Below are 23125 nucleotides of genomic sequence, written 5' to 3'. Positions count from 1 at the left end.
AAAATTGGTTTGTGTGGCGTGTTTCTTTCCATCAGCAGCATAGCTGGGATCGGTGGTGTGGGGTTTCTTTGCTGACTGGCACGGTTCTCTTGGCATGGTTCTCTGCCTTCTGTGTGTTACATGGCTGCTCGTGCTGTGAGCCAGGTACATGGGGCACTTCCACTCCCTCCTCTCTGGACAGCCTTTTTAAGCTGAAGAACAGTTCCTTGTGCAGAGTGCTGGTGTGCTGAGGCAGCACTATGCTGTCACTGTGCCCTATTGTAATACCAAAGGGGTACCTGATGCAAATTTTGGACTTGATATTGCCTAAAAAAATAAGTATTGAATCCAAGGTATCTGTTCTGCTAGTGCTATGGGAGCCACAGTAGTACTTAGTGAGCCCTAAGCTGACTGGCCAAGTACGTAGGGCAGAACCGTGTTGTATAGAGTGCATGACTCCTGAGCACTCACAGGTGTCTGGAGTTTTATCTTGTAGGAAAAGGTGATGTATCATCACAGGATGTTTCTTCCTGTGCATTCCTTGACCTCGAAAAACACCCAGTTGAACTTCAATCTTTCTGAACATCTGCTTGTTGGGTACCTGCTTATCTCATTATGCTCCCTGCCCTCCAGAAAAGCCTGAGAACATTTTAAGACAGATGATGCTTTTGCCTCACAGTAGGAGATACAACACACGTATGTACAAAGCAGATGGGAAAAGAGAGAGAATTACCAATAAAGTGCCAGTGTTATTTCTAAAGCTTCTATTTTTTCCATATCAAGGGAGGAAGTTTGTCTTGGTGTGAGGATAGAAAAGCAGCCTTGAAGTAAGGCTGTGTTAACTACACTGAGTAGAAAGGAGTAGCTTTTACAAAAGATGGATCCTCCAGCTTTGCTTTCTTTTGCTCTAAGGAATTTACATACATGGCAGCGTGATTTTACACTGGTGGTGGTAACAGTGTGTTTTGTGGTGCAACTCTAAAGGAGGAGTTGGGGAACCTATGGAAGATCTCTTTGGATTAATAAACAGCTGAAGCGGATCATCTTCACTCGTTTTGGTGTGACAGCACTGAGGAGTTCTTTGCTTAGCTCTGAGCTCTGGTTTCTTCTCCCAGGTGTTCCTGCCATACTTTTTACCCACTGTGTAAGCTTGATCATGTGTTTTTCCCTAAACCGTTACTTTCAAAGAATGGAGGTTTTGGTGCAGTACATCAAAGCTATGGTCAGATGTATCACAGCCTCGAATTTACTACAAGGCTCGGGTGTGCAGTGGAGAAATTACAAAGCACTGCACTTACATCCAGGTGCTTCCAGCTGTGCCTAACGATCGATAGCCGGTAACAAGTTGCACAGGTTAAGCTGCATTTTCCTATAGATGTTCGCAATTATCAGTTCCGAGCAGCATCGTTAAGCTTCGCGGCCTGTTCCGGCTTGCTTTTGCTAACTCGTCTTCTAGCCGTTCCTCACGCACAGCCTTCCATCGAGGGATTTCAGTCGCTCTCGCGCTGCCGCCCGGAGCGGCGTTGTCCCGAGGCCCCGCAATGCCGCCCGGCCCGCGCCGACGGGGCACGGCGGCGACCTACGGCTTTTCTGCCACGCACTTTAACTGCCTCTGGAGCTGCCGCCGGATCGCCGCGCCCCTCAGATCAGCTCGGAGCGCGCATCCTTCGGGGCTGCTTTACAAACACCTTGGGAAGCCGGGATGAAGCGGTGACGGAGCACGGCGCACCCGGGGGCGGCCGGCACGGACCCCGCGGCACACGGCCCCGCCGCAACGCCCTGCCCGCCCCCAGCCCCGTGCGCTCGGACCCGCCCGGCGCCGCGCTCGCGGTGGGAGCCCGTCGCCGCGAGGCCCGTCCGCAGCCCGCATTCCTTCTCCGCCGCTGCCGGCGCCCCGTTCGCGGAGAGCCGCTCGCGCCGCGAAGGGCGGCCGCGCTCCGTTCCGCCCCCCCCCGCCGAGGGACCCGCGGCGTATCTCGCCGCCGCCGGGCGAGCCGCCCGGAGCAGGAAATGGCGCCCGCTCCCCTACTGACGCGCGAGCGCCTCGCTCCCCGCGGTACAAAATGGCGGCCGCGGCGGCCCCGAACCCAGCATAGCCGAGCCGCCATGAAGCCGCGGGGCGGGGCCGCGGGCGTCTAGCCAATGGGCATCGGCGCGGGGCCTGGAGGCGACCAATGGCCGGCGGAGGCGGAGCCGCGCGGCGCCGCGCGCCCAATGGGAGCGGCGGGAGCTCGGGGCGCAGAGCCCGCCCGCGCGGCTCGGGGCGGCGCTGAGGCGGGCGGGCGCTGAGGCGGCCGTTTCCTGTCCTGGTGCATGGTGGTCGGACGGAGGAATTGTTGGAAAATTTCTCGGCGAGGTTCGTATATAAATGTGTTTTTACCCAGTGTGCCTTATTCTAACCACCGCCATCTCCGGCTGGGGACGCGCCGCCGGGCCGACGGGCCGGGCCGCACCCTGCGCGCCGCGCGTGGGGCTGCGCCGAGGAGCAGCGAGCGGGGGGCAGGCGGCAGCGCGGCACCGGGCGACGCCGACGCCGACGGACCGACGCTGCCCGCGCGGCCTCCTCCTCCTGCCGGCGCGGCCTCGGGGCGCGGCGGGCCTCCGTCCCCGGGCACGGACCCCGCCCCGCCCCGGGCGGCACCCCGAGCCCCCGGGGGACCCCATCCGGCCCCCGCCGGCCGCCCCCCTCGCGGGGCGCCGTTGGCCGCTGCGTCACGGGCGGGGGCTGCCGGCCGGAGGCACCGAGAGACGGGGAGCGGGCCGGGCCCGGGCCGTTCGCGGCGGGGCCGCTCCGTGCGGGAGTGCGGCTCGGCGGGCTCGGAGAGCTTTCGGTGTTCCTGAACGCGGCGCCTTTTATTCTCGCGGCGCGGTGTCTCGGCCCCCTGAGCCGCCGCGGGGCTGCGCCGCGGGTTACGGGCGGCGTGTCCCACGGGAGCCGTGCCCCGCGCCACGGGACCGGAGCTGGGCTCGCGGCCTTCCTGGGCACGGCGGTGCTCAGCATCCTGTCCCGCTGCTGTGCGCCTGCCAGGCCTCGCAGCACTGCGTGCCGGGTCTGCTGGCCGCGGTTCAGGTGATGGTACCTGAGAAGCGGCACGTCCTTACCTAATATCTCTGTAAGAGCACTATACGTAACGCGGTGCGTTTTACCTCTGTAAGTGCCCCCGCTGTACAGTTTTTGAAATGACGGAGTGCAACAGAAGCACGTTGCCGTGGCTTTTCTCTTTGTATTTCGTGGGCTGGGTCTGGGCCTTCACACGGTGTGCATAGGCTGGGAACTTCCATCTGAATAGCTGTGGAAGATGGAAGTCAGGGATGTGCTCTCAAATAGCACGCGACTGTGTTGGTACCAGATGGTGGCTTAATTGGGCTGCGTGGGATAAACGTTGCGATGGTTTTTGAGTAACCTATTCCAAAACGATTACATAATTTACATAAAGTATTCTCATAATAAAATAATGTTTCGTTCTGTGATCCTGCTTGCAGAAGAATTGTTCTACCTTACACTGTATGGCTCAAGTACAGCAGATTCCAGGCTGAAAATGTCCTTAGCCAGAATGTCACTTGGTTCACTCTGTGTTATCATGGCAGTATCTGTGCTGGGGCATCGTGCTGGGACTCCCTTCTTTCAGAAGAGAAGGACAGAGGTAATAGCAATGAATATTCCCCAGCGGTGAGTGCCAGAATTAGCTTTGTAAATGTGTGTTTATCTCTGGACCATCTCAGGTTCAGCAGGTCAGACTGCCTCTGGCCCACACTGCTGCACTGTGCTGCCCATGGGGTGGAACTGGCAGGAGTACAGGCAGGGTGCAGATGGTGCTGCTGTGCTGGCTCCCAGCTGAGCTATAAGCCACTGAGCTGCCACCATTGGCTCCACACCTGCAGTGGGCACATGTAGCACGGCCAGGCCTGGCCTTGAGCACCTCCAGGGATGGAGCATCCTTAGCTTCTCTGGGCAGCTGTGCCAGTGTCTCACTGTCCTCTGTGTAAAGAACTCCTTAGTAGCATCTAACTTGAATCTCCCCTCTTTTAGTTTAATGCTGTTCCCTTTTGTCCAATCACTATCAGACTATGTCACTCCCCCTCCTGCTTGTGAGCTCCCATCAAGAACTGGAAGGCTGCAATGAGGTCTTCCTGGAGCCTTCTGCAGACTGGACAAGCCCAACTCCTTCAGCCTTTTTTCATAGGAGGGGTGCTCCAGTCCTTTGACCATCTTTGTGGTCCTCCTCTGGACCCACTCCGGCAGCTCTGCATCCTGTGATGGGGGTCCCAGGCTTGGGCACAGTACTCCAGATAGGGCCTCACCAGGGTAGAGCAGGGAGGGACAATCCTCTCCCCCTCCCTGCTGCTCACTCTACACTCCCCCCCCCATCCAATTGATGCAGCCCAGGATACCATTGGCCTTCTAGGCTGCAAGAGCACACAGCTGGATCATGTCCAGTTCTTTGTCCTTCCTCTGAAGGTCTGCTCTCAAGGAGTTCTTCCCTCAGTCTGTAATCATATCTGGGATTGCGTCAACCCAAGTGCATCACCTTGCATTTGGCCTTCTTAAACATTATTAGGTTTTCACAGGCCCACTTTTTGAATCCATCCAGGTCCTTTTGGACAGCAAATGATAGCGTTTACTAATTTAGGAGTGTTGTTACAGACTTAATGTAATGGCCTTTTAAAATGTATAAGCTTTTGTTTTAAATGAAGCTAAAAAGAAGATAGCTTTGAGCTTTATGGTGCCATTGGGCTTCCATTAGAGTTCAGGATGTTGAACATGCTGTCATCACCTTAGAGTTTTGGGTTAAAACACATTCCATGTGGGTGGAGTCTTTAAGAAATGCCATCACTGAGCTTCTGAGGATTCTTCCATTGGCACGTGTCAAACTGTTTTCTCACTGATAGAGCTCAGCTAAATGTGGGTGAGATTTCACACACAGCAGAAGGCACATTCCTGATAATCAGAGAAATTCTTTTAAGTGTCAGGTGTTGCAATGGACAGACTACAAATAGTTAAGAGACAGAACTGGGTCTTTAGTGTTGTAGTTCGATGATTTTGTTAGTCTTTTGCTCTCTATATTTTGACTCTTGCCCTCCCCACTGATTTCTGCTTCCCATGCTGCTGCCTCTGACACATGTATGTACGTACCGTAGCATCCCAGCCAACCTGTGTTTGCCTTTCCTTGCCATTGGCTTATCTTCCCGTATTGTCACGTCGCCGCTGAGCTGCAGAGAAGCAGAGTGTGCTTTCTGCTCTTTCCCCACCAACGGGTCGTCCGTTTTTCTCTTCTGTTCTACAAGGAAATAGGTGAGCCTGATAGAGATACACGATGTGCGTAACCTGTCCCTGTGCCACAAAGGACTCCTGAAAGGCTGAAGGAAACACACGGGTCGGTAAAGGGGATGGGTTTTCTTCTGGAACTGAAAATTCTGCTCTGAAGTCCAGGTTTCTGTAAACAGACGTGCTCACAGGTATTTTCCTGAGGGAGGAGGGAGGAGTTGGAGGGAGTTCCTGCCAAACAGACATTGATGGAAAGCACAGCTAATTTGCCGTGGCTGAAGCTGGTGCATCTGCAGTTGTTACTGATTAACGCATACCCACATACTTTGTCAAAATTCTGATTCTGCTGGCAGCTTTCCTCTGACTGCGGGCCCAACTCAGTTTCTGAACGTGCACGTTACTATTTACCCAGTGCTGCGGTGCTGTCAGTGACGTTTCAGTTGCTGCTTTGGTATGGACTCTGGTCTGAAGCAGAGCCTACAGCCGTGCTGCTCACTGGGGGTTCCCCACTGCAGGGCTGCCATGGAGTGCTGTCTCTCCAGAAGTGGGAATCTTGCAGTGCTGCCTGCAGGGGAGCTGTTTGACCCACAGCTGCCACTGGGTAGGCTGGTGGAAAGACTGACCCCACGCTGCCTAACCAGCCATTTCTTCTCTAATACGTTCAGGCAGCAGAGGAAGCAAGCACTCATAGCTGACTGCACGGTGATGGGAAAAGAACTGCTGGAACGTGAGCTGATGACATAAAGTTCTGTGTTCTCACTGCTCTCATGGAGCTGTGCTTTGTTCTGGCAGTGGTAGATTTGTGTTCATGTGTTGTTTGTGAAGGGATCGAATTCTGGCAGTGAAGGAGTCTTGGAGGGAGCTGCATTACCATTGGGACAGCACATCTCTGGTGGATTGGGAGGGCTGAAGTACTGCAAAAAGAGTGAAGTGGAGCCTTGGGTGAGACTGTGAGGCCCTGCTCTGGGCGACACATGTCTCTGTGGCTTAGTGGTGCTGCCATGCGACATGCAGACATGGTACTCATGCACTTGGCAATGCTGTCAGGGTTGATTAGGTTCTTCTAGGCTGGGGGTGCAGTGCTTCATGCCATTGAGAAAACACTGCTGTGGTGTGCTGTAAATTCTGTGTCTTATGCCTCTTCAGTGGCTGGTCTGGCTGAATCCAGCTGTAGCAGTATCTTCTGCAGAGGTTTTGGTCTTTGTTTCAGCCTTACATCCATCCTATACAGTGGGTGATTGATTTAATGTGGAAATAAATGGCTCCTTAATTATGTCCTGGGTCCCTCTGCAAGAACGGGAAAAAGTACAGGAAGTGAAGATGATAGAACAAAGCACCAAGAAAGTGAGAAATGCCTGACATCCAGGAGCCTCTCTTATATGTAATAAAAATCAAGCTGACCAATTATAGTATGAAATCAACATTGTAGTGCAACAGTACAATCCTGGAAGAGGCAAAGGCTATTGAAGGAGCAGGAAATCCTTGTCTCATCTCTTGAAGCGTTTGGTCAAAGCACGAACAGGATCTAGATGTCATTTCTGACCCTCCAGATTTCCTAAGTAATACTGGGAAGGACTGTCATGCAGGTACAGCTGGGAGAAGAAGGAAGCTTTGTGAGAGCCTTCATTTTGCCGTGGCTGTATTTCTGACCCTACCACTGTCTGCTGCCTTCATGTAACTGCTGATCTAACCCTCAGTCCCATAACACACATTGTTTTGGGGCAGCTCTGTTTTTCAATCCAGACCCACTGCTTTTTGCCATAAGACCCAGCAGGCTGCACTGCTTGTTAGTTATCAGTTGGAGTGCACTGGAGCAGAATGTAATCATAGGTAGTAATTGTGGTTTTTCACAAATGCTTATTAATCAAACTGCTTTGGGGAAATGACTGCACTGATACTGGCAATCGTATCAGTTCTTGAAGGCCGTAATTGGATAGTGCTAGGACAAGGGGGAATGGGTTTAAACTGAGACAGGGCAGGTTTAGGTTAGATATTAGGAGGAAGTTTTTCACCCAGAGGGTGGTGACGCACTGGAACAGGTTGCCCAAGAAGGTTGTGGATGCCCCATCCCTGGAGGCATTCAAGGCCAGGCTGGATGTGGCTCTGGGCAGCCTGGGATGCTGGTTGGTGACCCTGCACACAGCAGGGGGTTTAAACTACATGATCAGTGTGGTCCTTTCCAACCCAGGCCATTCTATGATATAATGCAACCAGAACTGAACTTGGGATCCAGCTTAATCAAACAGGGGAATGCAGTTTCCTAACATTCCTTAATGAGATATTAACAGGTACAGGGTTGCATTGTTGGCTGCTTCACTTTTCCAGGTTAACTATCATCTGCTGTTTGTATAAGTGTTGTAAAATTACTGTGGTTTTGCACATCGTTAGAAGTGCATTAAAAATAAAAGTGACGTTTATTTTTAAATTGAATAGATGGATGTTATTTCAAACTTCCCAGCGCTGTCTGTGTGGTGAGGGTGAGCAATCACGGGGTTACCTCATGTCTGGAACAGCCCTTTTCCTGTCTGTCTTTCATGGTTCTTTACCTGGCGCTGCTCAGTCTGCCTTCTGTCTCCTTGCATTTTGTAACCTTAACTTTTCCTCCTTGGCTGCTGTTAAAACCTTTATTCCCTTTCATGTTATTGATACCCTAAGTGTCAGCCTTTTTTCTTTTCCTTTCTCGGGAGTTTCTGCAGCTGTCGGTACAGGTTTTTTCTTTGTCCAACAATACAATCTTATAATAATTCTATCAATGCCAAATTCTAGTTTTTGTTTTCCAGCTGTTATTTGCCACATTCTCAGCTTTGTAGGAACTCCTCCTCATTCTGTCCTCAGCTGCCTGATCTCCCACTCCTCCAGACCCAATTTCTGCCACACGGCACTGTGCCCTCTTCCAGTGTCTGCTTTCCTCTCAGTCCCATCCCACCTGCTGTTTCCTAGTTGTTCCATTCCTGATTTTCAGCCCAGACTCCTGTTTTCAGCTGCCATATAGAGCTTACATAAAAACTTCTCTTTTAGCGTGTCACCTTTTCTCCAGAACAGCTGACAGCACCCAGAAGAAGATGTTTGGTAATGTGAATGTTAGTGGGGGGAGGAATACAGTGTTAGTTACAGGAGTCCTTTAACAGGCAGCTTCATGAGGTCTTTATGAGAAATCCTCCCTCACTTAGCTCCACATATCTGAGTGTTGAGAACTTGGTGTGTAAGAGCGTATGGTTTTCCCTGTTTGGAGAACTGTAGAACATATATTTTAAACAATTAATAGAAGTTAGTGTTGGTGTACCCTGGTGGGTGGCATGTTTCACACTTCTAGTACAGCTTTCATCAGCAATATACTGAACAAGCTGCTTTCCCTCTGTGCTTGATGGTGCGAGACTTGTTTCAGTGTCCTCTCTTGTGACTGCCTTTTACATCCTCCTGTTTTCAGTGCAGGGGGTTCAGGCTTCAGCCATTTGCTGTGTCGGGCTGATTTTTCTCTGGGTAGCAGTTCAACCATCTTAAAAGGTAAGATCCTCTCTGCGTGAATGCCATAGGTATATTCTGGTGATCAGTCATGTCAGGCATGCAGCGTGTATTACAGCCCTTTAGAAAGTCTTCCCGCATACCTCGATATGTGCCTTTCAAAACTACAACTTGAACGTTGTCTCTGAAGATCTGCAGCAGTTCACAGAATCAAGTCCTATGTTTGCAGTTCAGTGAGTACCTCATGACTGAGGCTGTACGTGTGCCTTCCTGTAGGACAGCTTTTGAGATGAACTGGAAAACATGGATCTTGTTTAGTGATCCATGTTCCACGGACCCAGCGATCCAGTTTAGTGATGACAGGAAGTGAAATTTCCATGGTGAGTGATGTACCAACAGCATGCGGTACCAAAATGATTAAGATAGCCAGAAACTCGGAGCAGTTGCACTTGGAAGTTCTCTAGATGCAGAAGTTACCTGAGCCAGCCCCTGCTCCACGTGGGTCTGTTGAACCAGGCTGCCCAGAGCTGTGTCACAGTATCTTTAGCACCTGTATGGATGGAGGGTCTATAACCTTTCTTGGCAGTCTGCTCCAGTAGCTGACTCTTCTAGTTTAACAAAGAAATAACCAGGAACGGTAAAACAAAAAGTAATGGTGCAGTAGCAGCAATGTCTATACAACAGTTTCCCTGAGGTATCCCGATCAATTTCTCTACAATATTACCCAGCTTTTAATTTCCCTTTAGTCCCTGCCCATGCTCTTCCTCAGACCCCATAGTGCTGTATGCTTAGCTTGCCTTCCCTGCTAGGGAATGAGAAGGGACCTTTCAAGGGAGCAGTGTGTCCTTCAGCTTGAGGGTATTCCTCCCTGCACAGATTTTGTGTTATTTTGGTGACAGGGGTGGGATGAAGAGAAACATGTTGGAAATTTGGTACTGTGATTGGGCCATCTGAGGAAGGAAACTGGTACTTTGAGAAGAAGGGATGGAGTTGAGGTAAATTAGTGGGAGGGTGGAGGACTGGGAGGAGGATAGATTGGAAGGGGCATTTTGAAAGGGGACAGGATTGAGGAAAAGCAGCAATGTAGTTATCTGCATTACATCTAATTTTTTCTTACAAAATAGCCATTGAGCTTTCAAGCAGAGTGTTCTGCTACGGCTTTGCTTCTGCTGTGCTTCCCAAGAGTTAAGAGAACAGCATTAATTCTAGAGGGAGATCCTGTTTCTATTTTAAAGGTGGATTGTATGCTAACTATGCTGAGGGCTTCTTAAAAGGTGCTTTGCTAGGACGGGGAATTCTCAATAGAGAAACCCAAATGAGAGGCCTTCGAAGTCCAGTTCCTGCTAGAATGATTGCAGAACACCATCACAAAGAGGCTCTGTAGCCTTTCCTCTCTGATGTATGAAACAGTCTAGGTGATTTGCAGCCTATTTCCACAAGGCACCCTGAAAATTGAGTGAATGGGAAGCGCTGTCAGTACAGAACACCGTGTTAGCAGTTAAGAGGGAAAATAAACTTTGTTCCCCACCAGCATCTAATACCTAATTAATTACTTAATTAGACTTGCTACAAGCTGGCAGTACCTCCAAAGAAGCAGTCCCAGCAACCTGGTCTGGGATAAAACTTTTAAAAATGTGTTTATTTTGTTAGTTAGCTTGTTTATTTTAACTGTGTGAGTTTTCTGTGCTTAATCACCATGGGGTACTTGAACACTGAAGAAAGGGCTGCTTCCATGCAGTGCTTGCTTAAGCCAGTCCTGTAGCTCTAGTGCGGTCTCCCATTTGTGGTTTATGAGCACTTTCTAGGTGAGAGTTCTCTCCCCATTTTAGGAGAGGGGGTATCGCTGGTAAACAGGGAGCAAAGCTACTTGTCTAAAGCCACTAATTTGGAGATGGTAGAGCGGCTCCCGCTGTCATGCTGGAAAATAGAAACTGGTTCAAAGTCACTTGGATCTATTTGGAAAATGTGGCTTGGATTTATTCTTTGACTACTGAATCTGTGTGCCAAACCTTATAAGTATTGCTGGCATCCTGTAGGCATAAGCCCTAAATGGTCTACTTGGCTTTCACTGTTCCTTAGTTCCAACTTAGTGAACGTGAGTGTCTCATTGGTTTTTGAGCCCAATTTTGCTCATTCAATGGCAGATTTTCAGATCATAGAAGGAAAAAAAAAACAAACTGTTTATAAATTTAATTAGAAGTAATTTTGAAATGCTAGATTATTCTCCTCATCCTTGAATTACAACGCAGCATGTCATAGAATCCTTTCAGATTCAATAGACTTCTTAATATCTCATATGGAATCGTGCCTGGGTGAGAAATTAGTACCCAGAGGAATGGCTGGTTCTGTGGGATGCGTAGAGTTGTGCCTGTCACTGAACAATCTCTATCTTGTTATTAACACATCTTGTTGTGAGATCATTTATTACTTTAGATATATATCCTTATAGATAGATAGATAGATATAGAGAGAGATATCTCCCAGAGCAGCTTAGTGAAATAGTTGGACCATTCAGATTTGCTAACCAAGTATGTGTTTCACCAGTGTGTGATCCTGAACTTCTTGCTGGTACTGGAGGTGTTCATGCAGTGAAAGCCCTGATGTTGTTATGGGTGACCATGAGTGAATCGTCAGCTTCATTTTAATTCTGGGGACAAAAAGGTATAATTATTTGTACCATCATTGACACAATTTTTCCTTGTATGTGTTGTGTTTTAACCATGCTGGTGGCTGAACAGCACACATTTGTTTGCTCACTCCGTCCTTCCCAATGGCATGGGGGACAGAGTCAGAAAAAAAAGCTTGAACTAATGAGTTGAGATAAAACTATTCACTAAGATAGAGACAAGGATAATTGTTATGACTATATATATAAATGTAAATATAACAAGTGGTACGGAAGCAAGTGCTCACAACCTCCTGGTCAATGCCCAGCTAGCCCCTAAGCAGCTAAAGAGGGAGATGAGCTCCCATCCCCTTCAAAACTCCTTCTGTTTGATGTGATACGGTGTGGAATATCCCTTTGGACTGTTTAAGTCAGCCATTCTGATTCTGTTCCCTCCCAGCTCCTTGTGCCCTTCTCCAAGAGTGGCCTTAGCTCTGTACAAAACTGCTTAGCAGCAGCTATAAACTTTGGTGTGTTATCCATATTGTTTTTCTCCTAGAACCAAAGCATAGCATCATACTGAACACTCTGAAGAAAACAATTCCATCTCAGCTGGAATAAATACAATATGTTGGTTGAAGTTCAATTTATTAACTGCTACCTGAAGTTCGTAATAGCTTAATTAATTGAGATAACAATACTTATCTATTTCTAATAACTTTTGTTGGGTTTTTTTTTGCCATTGAATTATTTTACAGCTATCTCATTCATTCATTGCATCATCTGTGTGTGGAAGGTAACAAAAAACATTTGTGACAGTTGCATAAAAATCCAGTTAATCTTGGATTGTATTTAACTAGTTCTGGTTCAGTATTTAGATTCTGTACTAATGTCCTGTGAATGCTTTCTTTTTAGGTAGACAATGTTACTAGCTCAGATAAACCGAGACTCTCAGGGAATGACTGAATTTTCTGGAGGAGGAATGGAGGCCCAGCATGTGACTCTCTGTCTGACAGAAGCAGTAGCCGTGCAAGGTGAACATTCAGTTGAAATGTATATTATTGAGTCTTTTCTGTTGGAAGGTCAGATAAAACTCTACAACTCAAGCAGTGTATTCTAAATGAAGAATCTAACACAAATCAGCAGATTATTCTTAGTTAGCTGAGATGAAGTTCACTGATTTAATTAAAAGTGATCTCTTAATTAAGGTAATAGTATAAATGTGTCAAAATAGATACTCCAATATCTTAATTCTCATAGTGGTTTTACTGTTTTATACTTTGTAACTTCAGCATTCACCAAAGTAAATTTTGAACTAGTTAAATTTTAAAATAGGTTGGTGATTTAGGATTGGTTAAACATGGTATTTTCTAACAGCTTTGGTATGATTTTCACTGATAAAACCCTTTTCCTAAGTATTTTAGTCTACATAGATTTGCATATATTAATAGTGGGTAATAGTGTGCAAACCAAAATTATTGATTCAAATAGATATCATGATTTCACTACTGGGACTCACGACCTAATTAATATTTTCCCTAAAACTTAAACTTTGCAGTCATTTATCCAATAACATAAATTTTCTAGTTAGAACAAGTAACATTGTGGCTGTCATGTTTATGGAATGAGGTCTTGAACATATGAGCACAGTGTATCTTCAGGGTTGAAAACCCAGAAAACCTACTAGTATGTCTAAAATCATTGAGTTGTAAGGGATGTCATCGTTTTGGAGGTGCTTAACTGGTGATTTTTAAATGCTGGCAATAGTGAATGTGAACCTTTTGCCTTACTAGATGGTGACAACTTGGAAAACATGGAAGGTGTAAGTTTGCAAGCAGTTACCCTTGCTGATGGCTCCACTGCATACATACAGCACAATTCTAAAGGTAGGTAAATGACTGGAAGTTGATGAGTATCGACACTGTATTCCTCTCTTTAACCCTGTCTTGGGTTGTAAACCCCTCTGGGTAGTAAAACTGAGGAAAATCTTCACTGTGTTTTCAAAGCTGTACTCCTAGTTGGGGTACTGCAGTAATAATATCAGATGGAAATAAATAATTTCCAGTACTAATAAGGTGCAGTTATCAAATGCAGAACATAAGTCAAAACACAGAAGCAAGATACTCTTTATGCTTCAAACCCATATACCAACATTCTGCCTACTGGATAGGTAATAAAATTTAGTGTTCTGCATTGGGTGTATTTATTTCAACCTTCGTGCCTCTTACCATTTCTTTTATCCTAGAATTTTAAAGCCACTGTTTCTTAGCCCCTTACTATGCTTGGGCTTTAATAAGCAGTGTATGTCTGTGATATTTTACTGATATTCTGTCTGATCCAGGAAGTATCTGCTGTGTGTTTGAAGTGAGTTGTGTCACACTGTTAGATTCCTTAAGATTACTCCGTGTATTTCAGATGGTAAATTAATGGATGGCCAAGTGATTCAACTAGAAGATGGTTCTGCAGCCTATGTTCAACATGTTCCCATGACTAAAAGTAGTAAGTGTAATAATACAAGAAATATATTTGAAAGTATTTTATTACTGATAGGTACCAATATTAACTAATCAGTAATCATTAAAAAAAAATTAAAAATGCTTGATTTCTAATTATTTTGCAAAGAATCTTGAAGAGAGAATTTTTCTAACTAATGGGTTTTTCAGCCTCTTTTCAAGGCATTGAAATTCTTTCTGCTAAACAGGGGACAGCTTGCGTCTGGAAGATGGACAAGCAGTTCAGCTGGAGGATGGAACTACAGCATTCATTCATCACACCTCCAAAGGTAAATAGTTTTTGAATTGTGATTTATTATTTCAGTTCAACAGAACTTCAGCAGTAAAACATGATGTTGTGTTTAGGCAATTCCATAATTTAGTGTGATTCGCATTGTAGTTTATTTGTTACTTCTGCTTAGTGGCATCTAGAAATTACTGAAATTGCTCTGATTCAGTTCTTTATTAGGACGTCGTATAGCTGTTATAAGCAGAATTAAAAAAAACACCAACTTTGTATTTATTTTTAAAGCCCTTGATCTCAATAAAGTAAGTAAATGCCACATTAGTAGAGCAAGTAAGGAGTTGTACAGAATTCAGCCATAACTGCATGTACAACTGAGAAGAGAAAGCAGTTGAGAATGAATCAGTCAATCTCTCTTAAACTGAAGAATGTAGAGACATGACATACATTTCAAAGATCATCTCTTGACATTGTCTTTAAGTAGGAGGGCTGAAAATGCGATGACCGACGGTCAAGAATGCAAACGTTCATTTTTAATTATAGCATGGATTTCTGTAGAAGCTGATTATTCTCATCTTAGGAGCAATCCTATTTCTTTTGAAAAAGTGAACACGCAGATATTTTAATAAGCTAACGTGACAGAAATTACATCCCACTGCCAGCAACACTATTCAGAGGTTTTTTTACATGCATTTTTGCATGATTCTGGTCTTAAAAGGATCAGATCCATACATTCTAAAATCTGATGTGTATGTGTTTCATGTATTTTCATTTTATTATGAGTGGATAATGAATTGGAAGAATATTTGTGTTTGTGATTTCCTTTGTTAGTAAAGCTAGACCAATACAGAATTGATTTTGCATTTCTGCAAGTGTGCAGAAGTAAAAGATGTAGATGGTATTGTCTTGAAAGAAGTTAATCTGTTATTCATAGTGCTATTTTATTTGGTTATATTTCTCATGAGTATCAGACATTGATATGGCATTTGGAGACGTTTCCTAAGCAGCAGTAGTTTCTTGTGTTACCTGCAGACATTGCTATTCCATTTCATTCGTAACACGTCATATTATTATTTCTCAGACAGTTACGATCAGAGTGCATTACAAGCAGTCCAGCTGGAGGATGGAACTACTGCCTACATTCACCACGCAGTGCAAATGCCACAGTCAGATACCATTTTAGCCATTCAAGCTGATGGCACAGTGGCTGGTCTTCATACAGGAGATGCTGCCATTGACCCGGATACTATCACTGCTTTGGAGCAATATGCAGCTAAGGTATGCTGAAAGACAGTTCACCTACCGGTAATGTTTTAATCTCATATCAATGATACTTGACAGCAAAAGCCCACTGTGATCAAAGAAATAAAATAATAAGAGAGACTTGAGACTCTTTTAAGAGAGAACACAGTGCTTCACTGTTATGGGTAGCTCTGGTGTGTGCTGTTGCATAAATAGAACAAGAAGTCCACTTCTTGTGATTTTCTTGTGAATAGAAAAAGTCCAAAATGATGTGGAGTTGAGCTGATGTGCATAGTGATTCAGACAAGTAAATAACTACTTTCCTTAAAACACATAGTGTTAGAGAGGATGTAGTTTGGGAGGAAGGACAAAGTTAAATTATTCTTAACCAGAGACGGTTGCTGATTTTATTTTTTCTTTCCTTGAGAAGAGTAGGGTCCATTATCTTCAATAAGGATATTACATAATAATGAAGTGTAAAAACCACGATTATATAGCTAATGAATTTGAAGAAAGCTTCTCTGATCCATGCTTTTAATGATAAAAATGTAATGTGAGGCTAAAAATTCATGTTCTCCACTTCAATGGACTTCCGTGAAGTGTGGTCTAAATATGCAGTGAACAGTTCAACTTTCATGACTTAATAGTTCCCGAGTGTCCTGATTCCTGGTTGACTACCATCACTGCTAGTAGTGGGTAGGAGAGGAGTTTAATTAATTAAGCATTGCCAAGCTGTTATTTCGTATAGGTCTAAATCAGTCTGAACTTTGTCCTTCTTAATAAGGAGCTTATAAATATAAATTTGTTATAAGAGTATGTTTCTGTTTTGTGGAGAAGAAGCAATAGGAGAAAAGCAGATCTATTTGCTTTTTTCTCATATTCATCTCAATGTGTGTTTTTGAGTTCTGTAATGTGAATTAGTATTCTGAAGTGTACTTGTGTATACCTAGGAAAAACCCTACTTGTTTTCTTAAAGCTTTCATCTCAGCCTTATCCTGAAATATACTGCTAGAACTTCTCAAGGAAAATCAGTCGAAGTGAATTTCCAAGTACTGAATCTGCATGATGTACAAAAGCAAGTAGTAGCTGAATTGTTACACCCCTGTTTTTCTCTTAAAAGGAGAAATGCGGTTTTATGATTCTACTCCATGTCCATGTAGACTTCATAATAAGGCAGTGTATACTTTTAATAGCAGATGGTTTAGGACATTGAAAGAGGTACAGAAAGGGGCAGCAATGATGACCAAACAAATGAAATATATGAGGTAAGGATATGAGAGAATTTTATATGATTTTAAGTGACACAGATTAGTGACTTGACATTGTCTTTACCAGTATAAGAACTGGGAAGCATCAGATAAAACTATTGGGTCACAGGTTCAGTGATAACAAGGGAAGGATACTTTTTCAAACAGCACAAAGTTAAACCATTGGGACTACTTGTAGGATGCTGCTCATACTAATTACATCCTTACATTCAAAGGGTAATTAGACAAATTCATGAAAGAAAAATGTATCTGGGGCTATTAGGTAGAAACATATGATTTCTAGTTGAGGAAGTTCCTAAGCCACAAATTGCTTGGAGGTTGGGAGAATATCTCTGGAAATGTTCCGCTAAAAGAAGACCACAGAGAAACTCACTGGAATTGGTGGAACATGCTCATTTTTATATTCAGTTTTCATCACCTCTTACTTCTCTTTTAGGCATAGTACCATTTCCAAAATGTCTTACAGAGTGTGTGTAAAGACTAACTGGAATCCTCTTAATTTTAGGCTTAGTCAATGCCATCTTCCTCTCAAAGCAGCCATGAACAGATTATTGCTCTTGGTCTGCATAAAGTCAGAGGATATGTAGTGGAATTACATATAGGAATTGTGACTAGATGTAGGGGCACCAGTCTCAGCCTTGAGTATAAGAGGGTATTGTGAATGTGAGCACTCAACACAGTCAATTACTGAAGTGGGAAACTTTGTAGAGTACAACTCAAATTAGTGTTTTTTACTACAGTGACTACTGTTCTATGAGTTAATGCATTTGAAAGCATGTTAAGCAATCATTTCAAATATTCTAGGTTCCTTGGAAAACAGACGCACCTTTCTCTTCCTATAAATTGTACTTAAACCTTAAGAGCAACACACAAGATACACAAGTCCTTTATTACCTGTTGTAATTTTACTATAATGAATTAAGAAGTGATATATTGTTTAGATACTCTGATTCTAAAGGAGCTGTGCTGTTTGGAACAAGTGAACTGTGCTTAACACAGTGTGAGAGATGCTTTTGTACTATAAAAAGAGAAGTAAATGTTTTCTCTCAGAACTCAGTATTATCGATTTTTAATAATTCAACATACTTTCTTCAGATTTTTCATTTAACACATTCAGTTCTTGCAGGCTTTTTGATGTCATTTTGAGTCAGTCTTGAGACACTTTCCTTACCTATTGTATAATGCAGGTGCTGCAAATGGTGATTTTCATGTGAATGAATGTATTGTGGGATAACTGGGTTTCAAGAGGGAGCTAGAGAGCTGTGAAAAAATAAGCCCCCATGAGCTGTCTGACTGTAAATCTGTCTTTCAGGTGAATAAAAATAACTTGTTTTTCCCATATCAACCTCGTTTTTCAGGTATCTATTGATGGAAATGACAGTGTTAGTAGCACGGGAATGATAGGTGAAAATGAACAAGAAAAAAAAATGCAGGTATGTAGCACAATACAAAATACCTACATGCATGTTTCTTCAGTCTTCTCTGTGCATAGTTTGACTGTCTGTGCCTTATCTACTGCACTGTAAGTGACACTGCTTCGAGTGAACTCTAGAGAAGCAGACAGATATTTCCAGTTCTTTTTCTGCTATCATGCTCTGATTACTTAGAGGTATAAAAAACTTACTGAGGTGAAGGTGTTAACTTAAAAGTTCTAAGAGTAATGGAAAATACAGGGAAAAATTATGAAGTCTCAGGCCTTTTTTACTTTAACCAGGAATCCGTAAAATCCTAATTAGAAACAACAACAAAAACTAATAACAAAACCCTATGCCCTCACATGTTCACATGGCATAGAAATGGCCAAGTCATTGCACTGAGAAAGATTTGGTCATCAAAGAATCGATGTTCTTCCTTTTTGTTTAATTTCAGAGGTCATGAAGTAGATGAGGATGGAAAAATATCTTCAGAGGTAAAATATGTTACAGTACCTGTGAAAGGGAATTACAGGCTCACCTCTGGCAGTGACCTCAAAGTCCTTTCTTCTGGATTTTTTTTAATGTTAGGTCCCACAGCAATTAAAACCAATGACAATCCACAGTTGTTTGAATGGCGTGATAGTGAAGGGAGAGAAAGACCAATTTAGAAGTTATCAATGGTATTAAAATGTATTCCATAAATATAAATCAAGAACTTGCGGAGTTTTGTACAGTACAGGGATACAACTCTATCAAAATGCAAAATTCAAGGAAGAATAGAATAAGATTTGTTTGACTTTAACTAGAAGTAAAAACCTGTTATGCAAAACAAGCTGTTACAGATATCCAGTTACATGATGATTTCAGCCACAACCCCAAAACAAAGTGAATCTGAAGGTTGCTTTACCTTACACTTCATATGGCAACACATATAGCTGTACGAAGGTGTGCTGATCTTATGGAGCATGACGTGTTCCAAACAAATAGCAGAAAAAGATCTGATGTTTCAACAGGTGTTTAGGCTCAGTCTCAAAGTCTGATACCCCCCCCAGTAAGGTGACTTCATTTGGCTGACCAAGGAAGTGAGGGTCCCAGAGCTATTGGCTGTTTCTGAAAATATTTTCAGTGATTATTTCTTGGCATGATTAAGTACCTACTTGTGACTCAGTTAGTAATAATGTATTACTTAAGATACTTCATCGAAATTTGAAACTATTTCATTGAATAAGTGTGTATTTATAAATTCTTCAAAAAAATCCAAACAACCAAGTAACTCAAGAACAGAACAGATGTTATGCTGCTGAGTAGTCATTCAGACCATTTGTGTATGGTTAAGGTTTTCACCAAAGAAAAAGATAAAGCGTAAGACCTCTTTATAATTTGTACAGATGAGAACAAAAGCCTTTGTGTGACCTAAAGGATATCGTGCATTATTTTTTCTTACATCTGCCATGCCCATCTGTTCACATGAAAAGCGGAATCGTGTGACTGCTGTCTGTGTATGTGATATAAAAATCTTACCTGAGATCTTAGGTTACCTTTGTTGTCCTCCTCTGTTACCTGCCTGAGCTGAGTTAGGATGCATTTGTGATTGCCTTCAAAATAAAGAATTTCTGAGCTTTTGTCTATTTAATTGGTAGACAACAGTTCTCTGGAAGAAAGATTGAATTAGGAAACATTTGAATAAATGGGGCATATGCATACGTCTACTGGACCTAATGGGTCTAGTGTAATTGCCATATATTGCATAATAATTGCTGATAGAGCTTGGTAATGTTGTTGCAGAGCCACTCTTGATTTTTCTTTGAAGGGCTGTGGTGTTCAGGGGAAGTTTCTGAGGGCTGGAAGAAAGCAAATGTTATTCCTATTTCAAGAAGTGTAAGAAGGAGGATCTGGAGATCTATAGATCCACCGGCCTCACCTGAGTCCTTAGCAGTTAGGTGAACAAATGATCTTCGAAGCCATCTTCAGACATGTTAGCAGTTGGGAGTAGTCAGTGTGGATGTGGGAAGGAGAAATAATGCCTGGCCAACCTGATCCCCTTTTATGACAAAATAACAACCTTTGTAGTTGTGAGAACAGCTGATATTGTTTATTATCCGCATGAAATGAGCCAACAGGAATCTCAGAAAGTTTTAATAAAAAGAAGTGGAAAGCCATGAAACTGGGGAGTATAACCCAATGCACTGGTAGAAACTGGAGAAATTGGGGATCCTGCTGGACAAGCTGACTGTGAACCAGCAGCGTGCTTTTGGTAAAAAAAGGCCACACATAAGCAGATCAAGAGAGGTGATCTTTCCCTTATGTACCGTGCTGGTGATGCACACTGGAAATGCTTGGCCCAGTTCTGAGCTTTCAGGAAGGTGTGGACATACTGGAGTAAGTCCAGTGAAAGACTATGAAGATGATTAAAGGCTTAGAGTGTCTGACAGACAAGGACAGGCTGAGCGAACTGCAACTGTTCAGCTTCCAGCAGAGAAGGCCAGGGGGAATTTACCAATACGTATAAATACCTGATGTGGGCGTACAAAGATCACAGAGCCTGGCTCACAGTCATGCACAGTAGCAGAATAAGAGGAAATCTGCATACACTGAAATGCAGGGCATTCCATTTAAACTTGAGGAGGAAAAAAAGTCTTGTCTTTGATGCTGGTGTAGGTTGCACAGGTTGTAGTGTCTCCATCCCTAGAGATACTCGGAGCTCAGCTGGATACTGCTGTGAACAACTTGCTGCAGCTGATTCTGCTTTGAGAAGAGGTTGCATTAGGCTGTCCCATCCTACTGATGCTGTGACCGGTTCTTTGGCAGCGTAGAATGGAACTGGATTATGGAGAAAATGAAAGTAGTTTGAAAGATAGACTTGTAAACGTTTCAGTTACTTTGTATACAGTTGTATCAATGTGTTTACATTTGGTCTTCTGTCTCCTTTCTGTCTGTAAGAACAAAAAAGCCTTTGATAGGAGTCTAAGCTGTATCATGAAGCTATTCTGTGTATTTTCCTATTGTGTTGTGCAAGAAAGCAGAGTAGAACCTAGCTTCATTTGCACCCATTAGTTTGATCAAAATACGTCCATCACTGACGAAATGCAAAATGCTTTCCTTCATTTTTAGAAAGTCCTCATTATTAGTGCATTTAATTATTGGATGGCCTTTGTGTGAACTTATCTTTGAAGGCAGTCTGATTTATAACTAACCTCCCTTAGGAACAAAGCCAGTGCCTTAGATGTGTAATCTAAGGCTCTTCTTTCTGGCACTCATCTTACTGCTTCACCTATTTTTCAGATTATTTAGTCTTATTTAGTGTTATTTGACTAATTAATGCATTCATTTAGAAGTTCTGGCTCCAAGTTAAATATGTTTTACAGCTTCTCTCTTTGAAAACTCATGTTTTTTTATTTCATTTACTGAGTGCTACAAAATATGTAGCGTAGCAAAGAGAAACGAAAGGAAACTTGTTAGAATAAGCTTTGGCTGCAAAACAGTGTGTGACTTTCTTGATCCATTGTATTTTTTTAATCTGTCTTTTTCAACTTCAGATTGTCTTGCAGGGACATGGAACGAGAGTGGCTGCAAAATCTCAGCAGAGTGGGGAGAAAGCATTTCGCTGTGATTATGATGGCTGTGGAAAACTGTACACAACAGCTCACCATCTCAAGGTAATGAGATGTACAGTGAGCATTGTTACTTTGCAGGCGTGAATTATTTATTTATTTGACAAATTGTGTGCTTTAAAGTGATGGAAATTAACAGAAAAACAACTGCAATGGTGCTGCTTTGTCAAATGTTTATTTGGTTGGTCTTAAAATAGTCAGTTGTCCCAGATGTTCAGCTGATTTTGCTTAGTGCTCTGACATGGAGTACTTTTGAAAACAGATAACATCTAATAGATTGAGGTTACTGACTAACAAAATATACCTTTAGTCCGTTAGTGCTACATAAAATGTGCACTAAAACTCGCAAAAGTGTAAATGTTGACTCTAAATGATGCCTATGTAGTCATCAGATTGGCATAGATGCAAGTGTGGTGTCATGGTTAGCCCATATATTGCCAGCATGTAAGAAATCTGTTGTTGAGATATTTTCTATCAGTAGTATCACAGAAATTCTGAAATCTACGTGTATACACAATTATACAAGAATTCCGATTTCTGAAAGATTTTATCATCATAAGTCCAGATCTTCATAACAGTTGAACATGCAGAGTAAAGAGATGGAACATCTTTTCTTAACTGGAAGCAACTTCTTGGTTCCTTCTTGGTTCTGTTTTTGTTTTTATTTATTTATTTACTTATCTTATTTTAGTAAATAAACTATTGAAACAGTAAGAATGTAGAGCTGTATTCCAGTTTAGACTGATGTAATCACCTGGGGGTGAGGCAACCTTTCAGTTGGGCCTCATCTGTGACAAAACACTGTGGAGTCAGTGAGGTTTTGTGCAATGTAAGAGGACCTGTAGGAGTGCTCAGTACAGTAAAAAATGAGCGAGTAGACTCTGGATGCATGCATGCTTTCTTTAATATAGCTGGCCATTGTGTTGGCCATTCCGTATATATTTACAGAAACGTTTTTTGTAAAACTGACTTAAAAGCATTAGGCTAGACCTTAGAAGAAGATACTTGTAGTTTTAAGGAAAACAAGGCTACCCTATGTGAATTTTTATCACTGGCTTAAGGAGACATTTAAATGTGAATCACAGGAAAAGAAATAAAATGTATTGTCTTTGAGAATAAGGTTTTTCTGTGCTGAAGTAATCAGATGCAACATTTGGTTAAATGAGCGTATTGGATGTGTTGGCAGGTACATGAAAGGTCACACACAGGAGACAGACCGTATCAGTGTGAACATCCTGGATGTGGTAAAGCTTTTGCAACAGGTGATCCTTTGTAGACTAACTCTTCCTGCTTTTTAGCGTTTGTCTGTATAAAATAAGTTTATAGTTACCATTGTTTGTTTTTCTTAACTGCTAAGTATAGAACCTGGTTGGGAATCCATTTATGAGAACTGCAGAAAAAGGTGATGTTTTATCTGGTTCAGCATATAGAAAAGACGGAGGATTTAATTGTCAGTTACTGAAGAGGTAATGAGATGAAGCACTTGGCACTTTCATTTGGTCTTCACCTGTCATGCTACAGTCAGATTTTATCTTGAAAGA

At 43.2% G+C, this 23125-nt stretch overlaps 1 protein-coding gene across 3 annotated transcripts in view; it reads left to right on the top strand.

Annotated features, from left to right (window-relative positions):
• Nucleotides 1-2204: 2204 nt before the first annotated feature.
• ZNF143 (zinc finger protein 143) overlaps nucleotides 2205-23125 on the top strand; it is a 32414-nt gene continuing 11493 nt past the window's right edge. The window contains exons 1-10 of one of the 3 annotated variants that reach the window (XM_072338814.1): nucleotides 2205-2335; nucleotides 11252-11368; nucleotides 12228-12346; nucleotides 13106-13198; nucleotides 13728-13811; nucleotides 14014-14094; nucleotides 15130-15326; nucleotides 17917-17991; nucleotides 21510-21629; nucleotides 22771-22846. In XM_072338814.1, coding sequence (XP_072194915.1) covers nucleotides 12235-12346; nucleotides 13106-13198; nucleotides 13728-13811; nucleotides 14014-14094; nucleotides 15130-15326; nucleotides 17917-17991; nucleotides 21510-21629; nucleotides 22771-22846 — 838 coding nt within the window. In that variant the 5' untranslated portion in view covers nucleotides 2205-2335; nucleotides 11252-11368; nucleotides 12228-12234. The remainder of the gene's footprint in view (nucleotides 2336-11251; nucleotides 11369-12227; nucleotides 12347-13105; nucleotides 13199-13727; nucleotides 13812-14013; nucleotides 14095-15129; nucleotides 15327-17916; nucleotides 17992-21509; nucleotides 21630-22770; nucleotides 22847-23125) is intronic. The other 2 variants (XM_072338815.1, XM_072338813.1) reach the window with 2 other exon arrangements.

The sequence above is a fragment of the Excalfactoria chinensis genome, chromosome 5, assembly GCF_039878825.1.
Source record: "Excalfactoria chinensis isolate bCotChi1 chromosome 5, bCotChi1.hap2, whole genome shotgun sequence".
Lineage (NCBI taxonomy): Eukaryota > Metazoa > Chordata > Aves > Galliformes > Phasianidae > Excalfactoria > Excalfactoria chinensis.
Note: the sequence above shows the minus strand (reverse complement) of the source record. Positions and strands in the feature narration are given on the sequence as shown.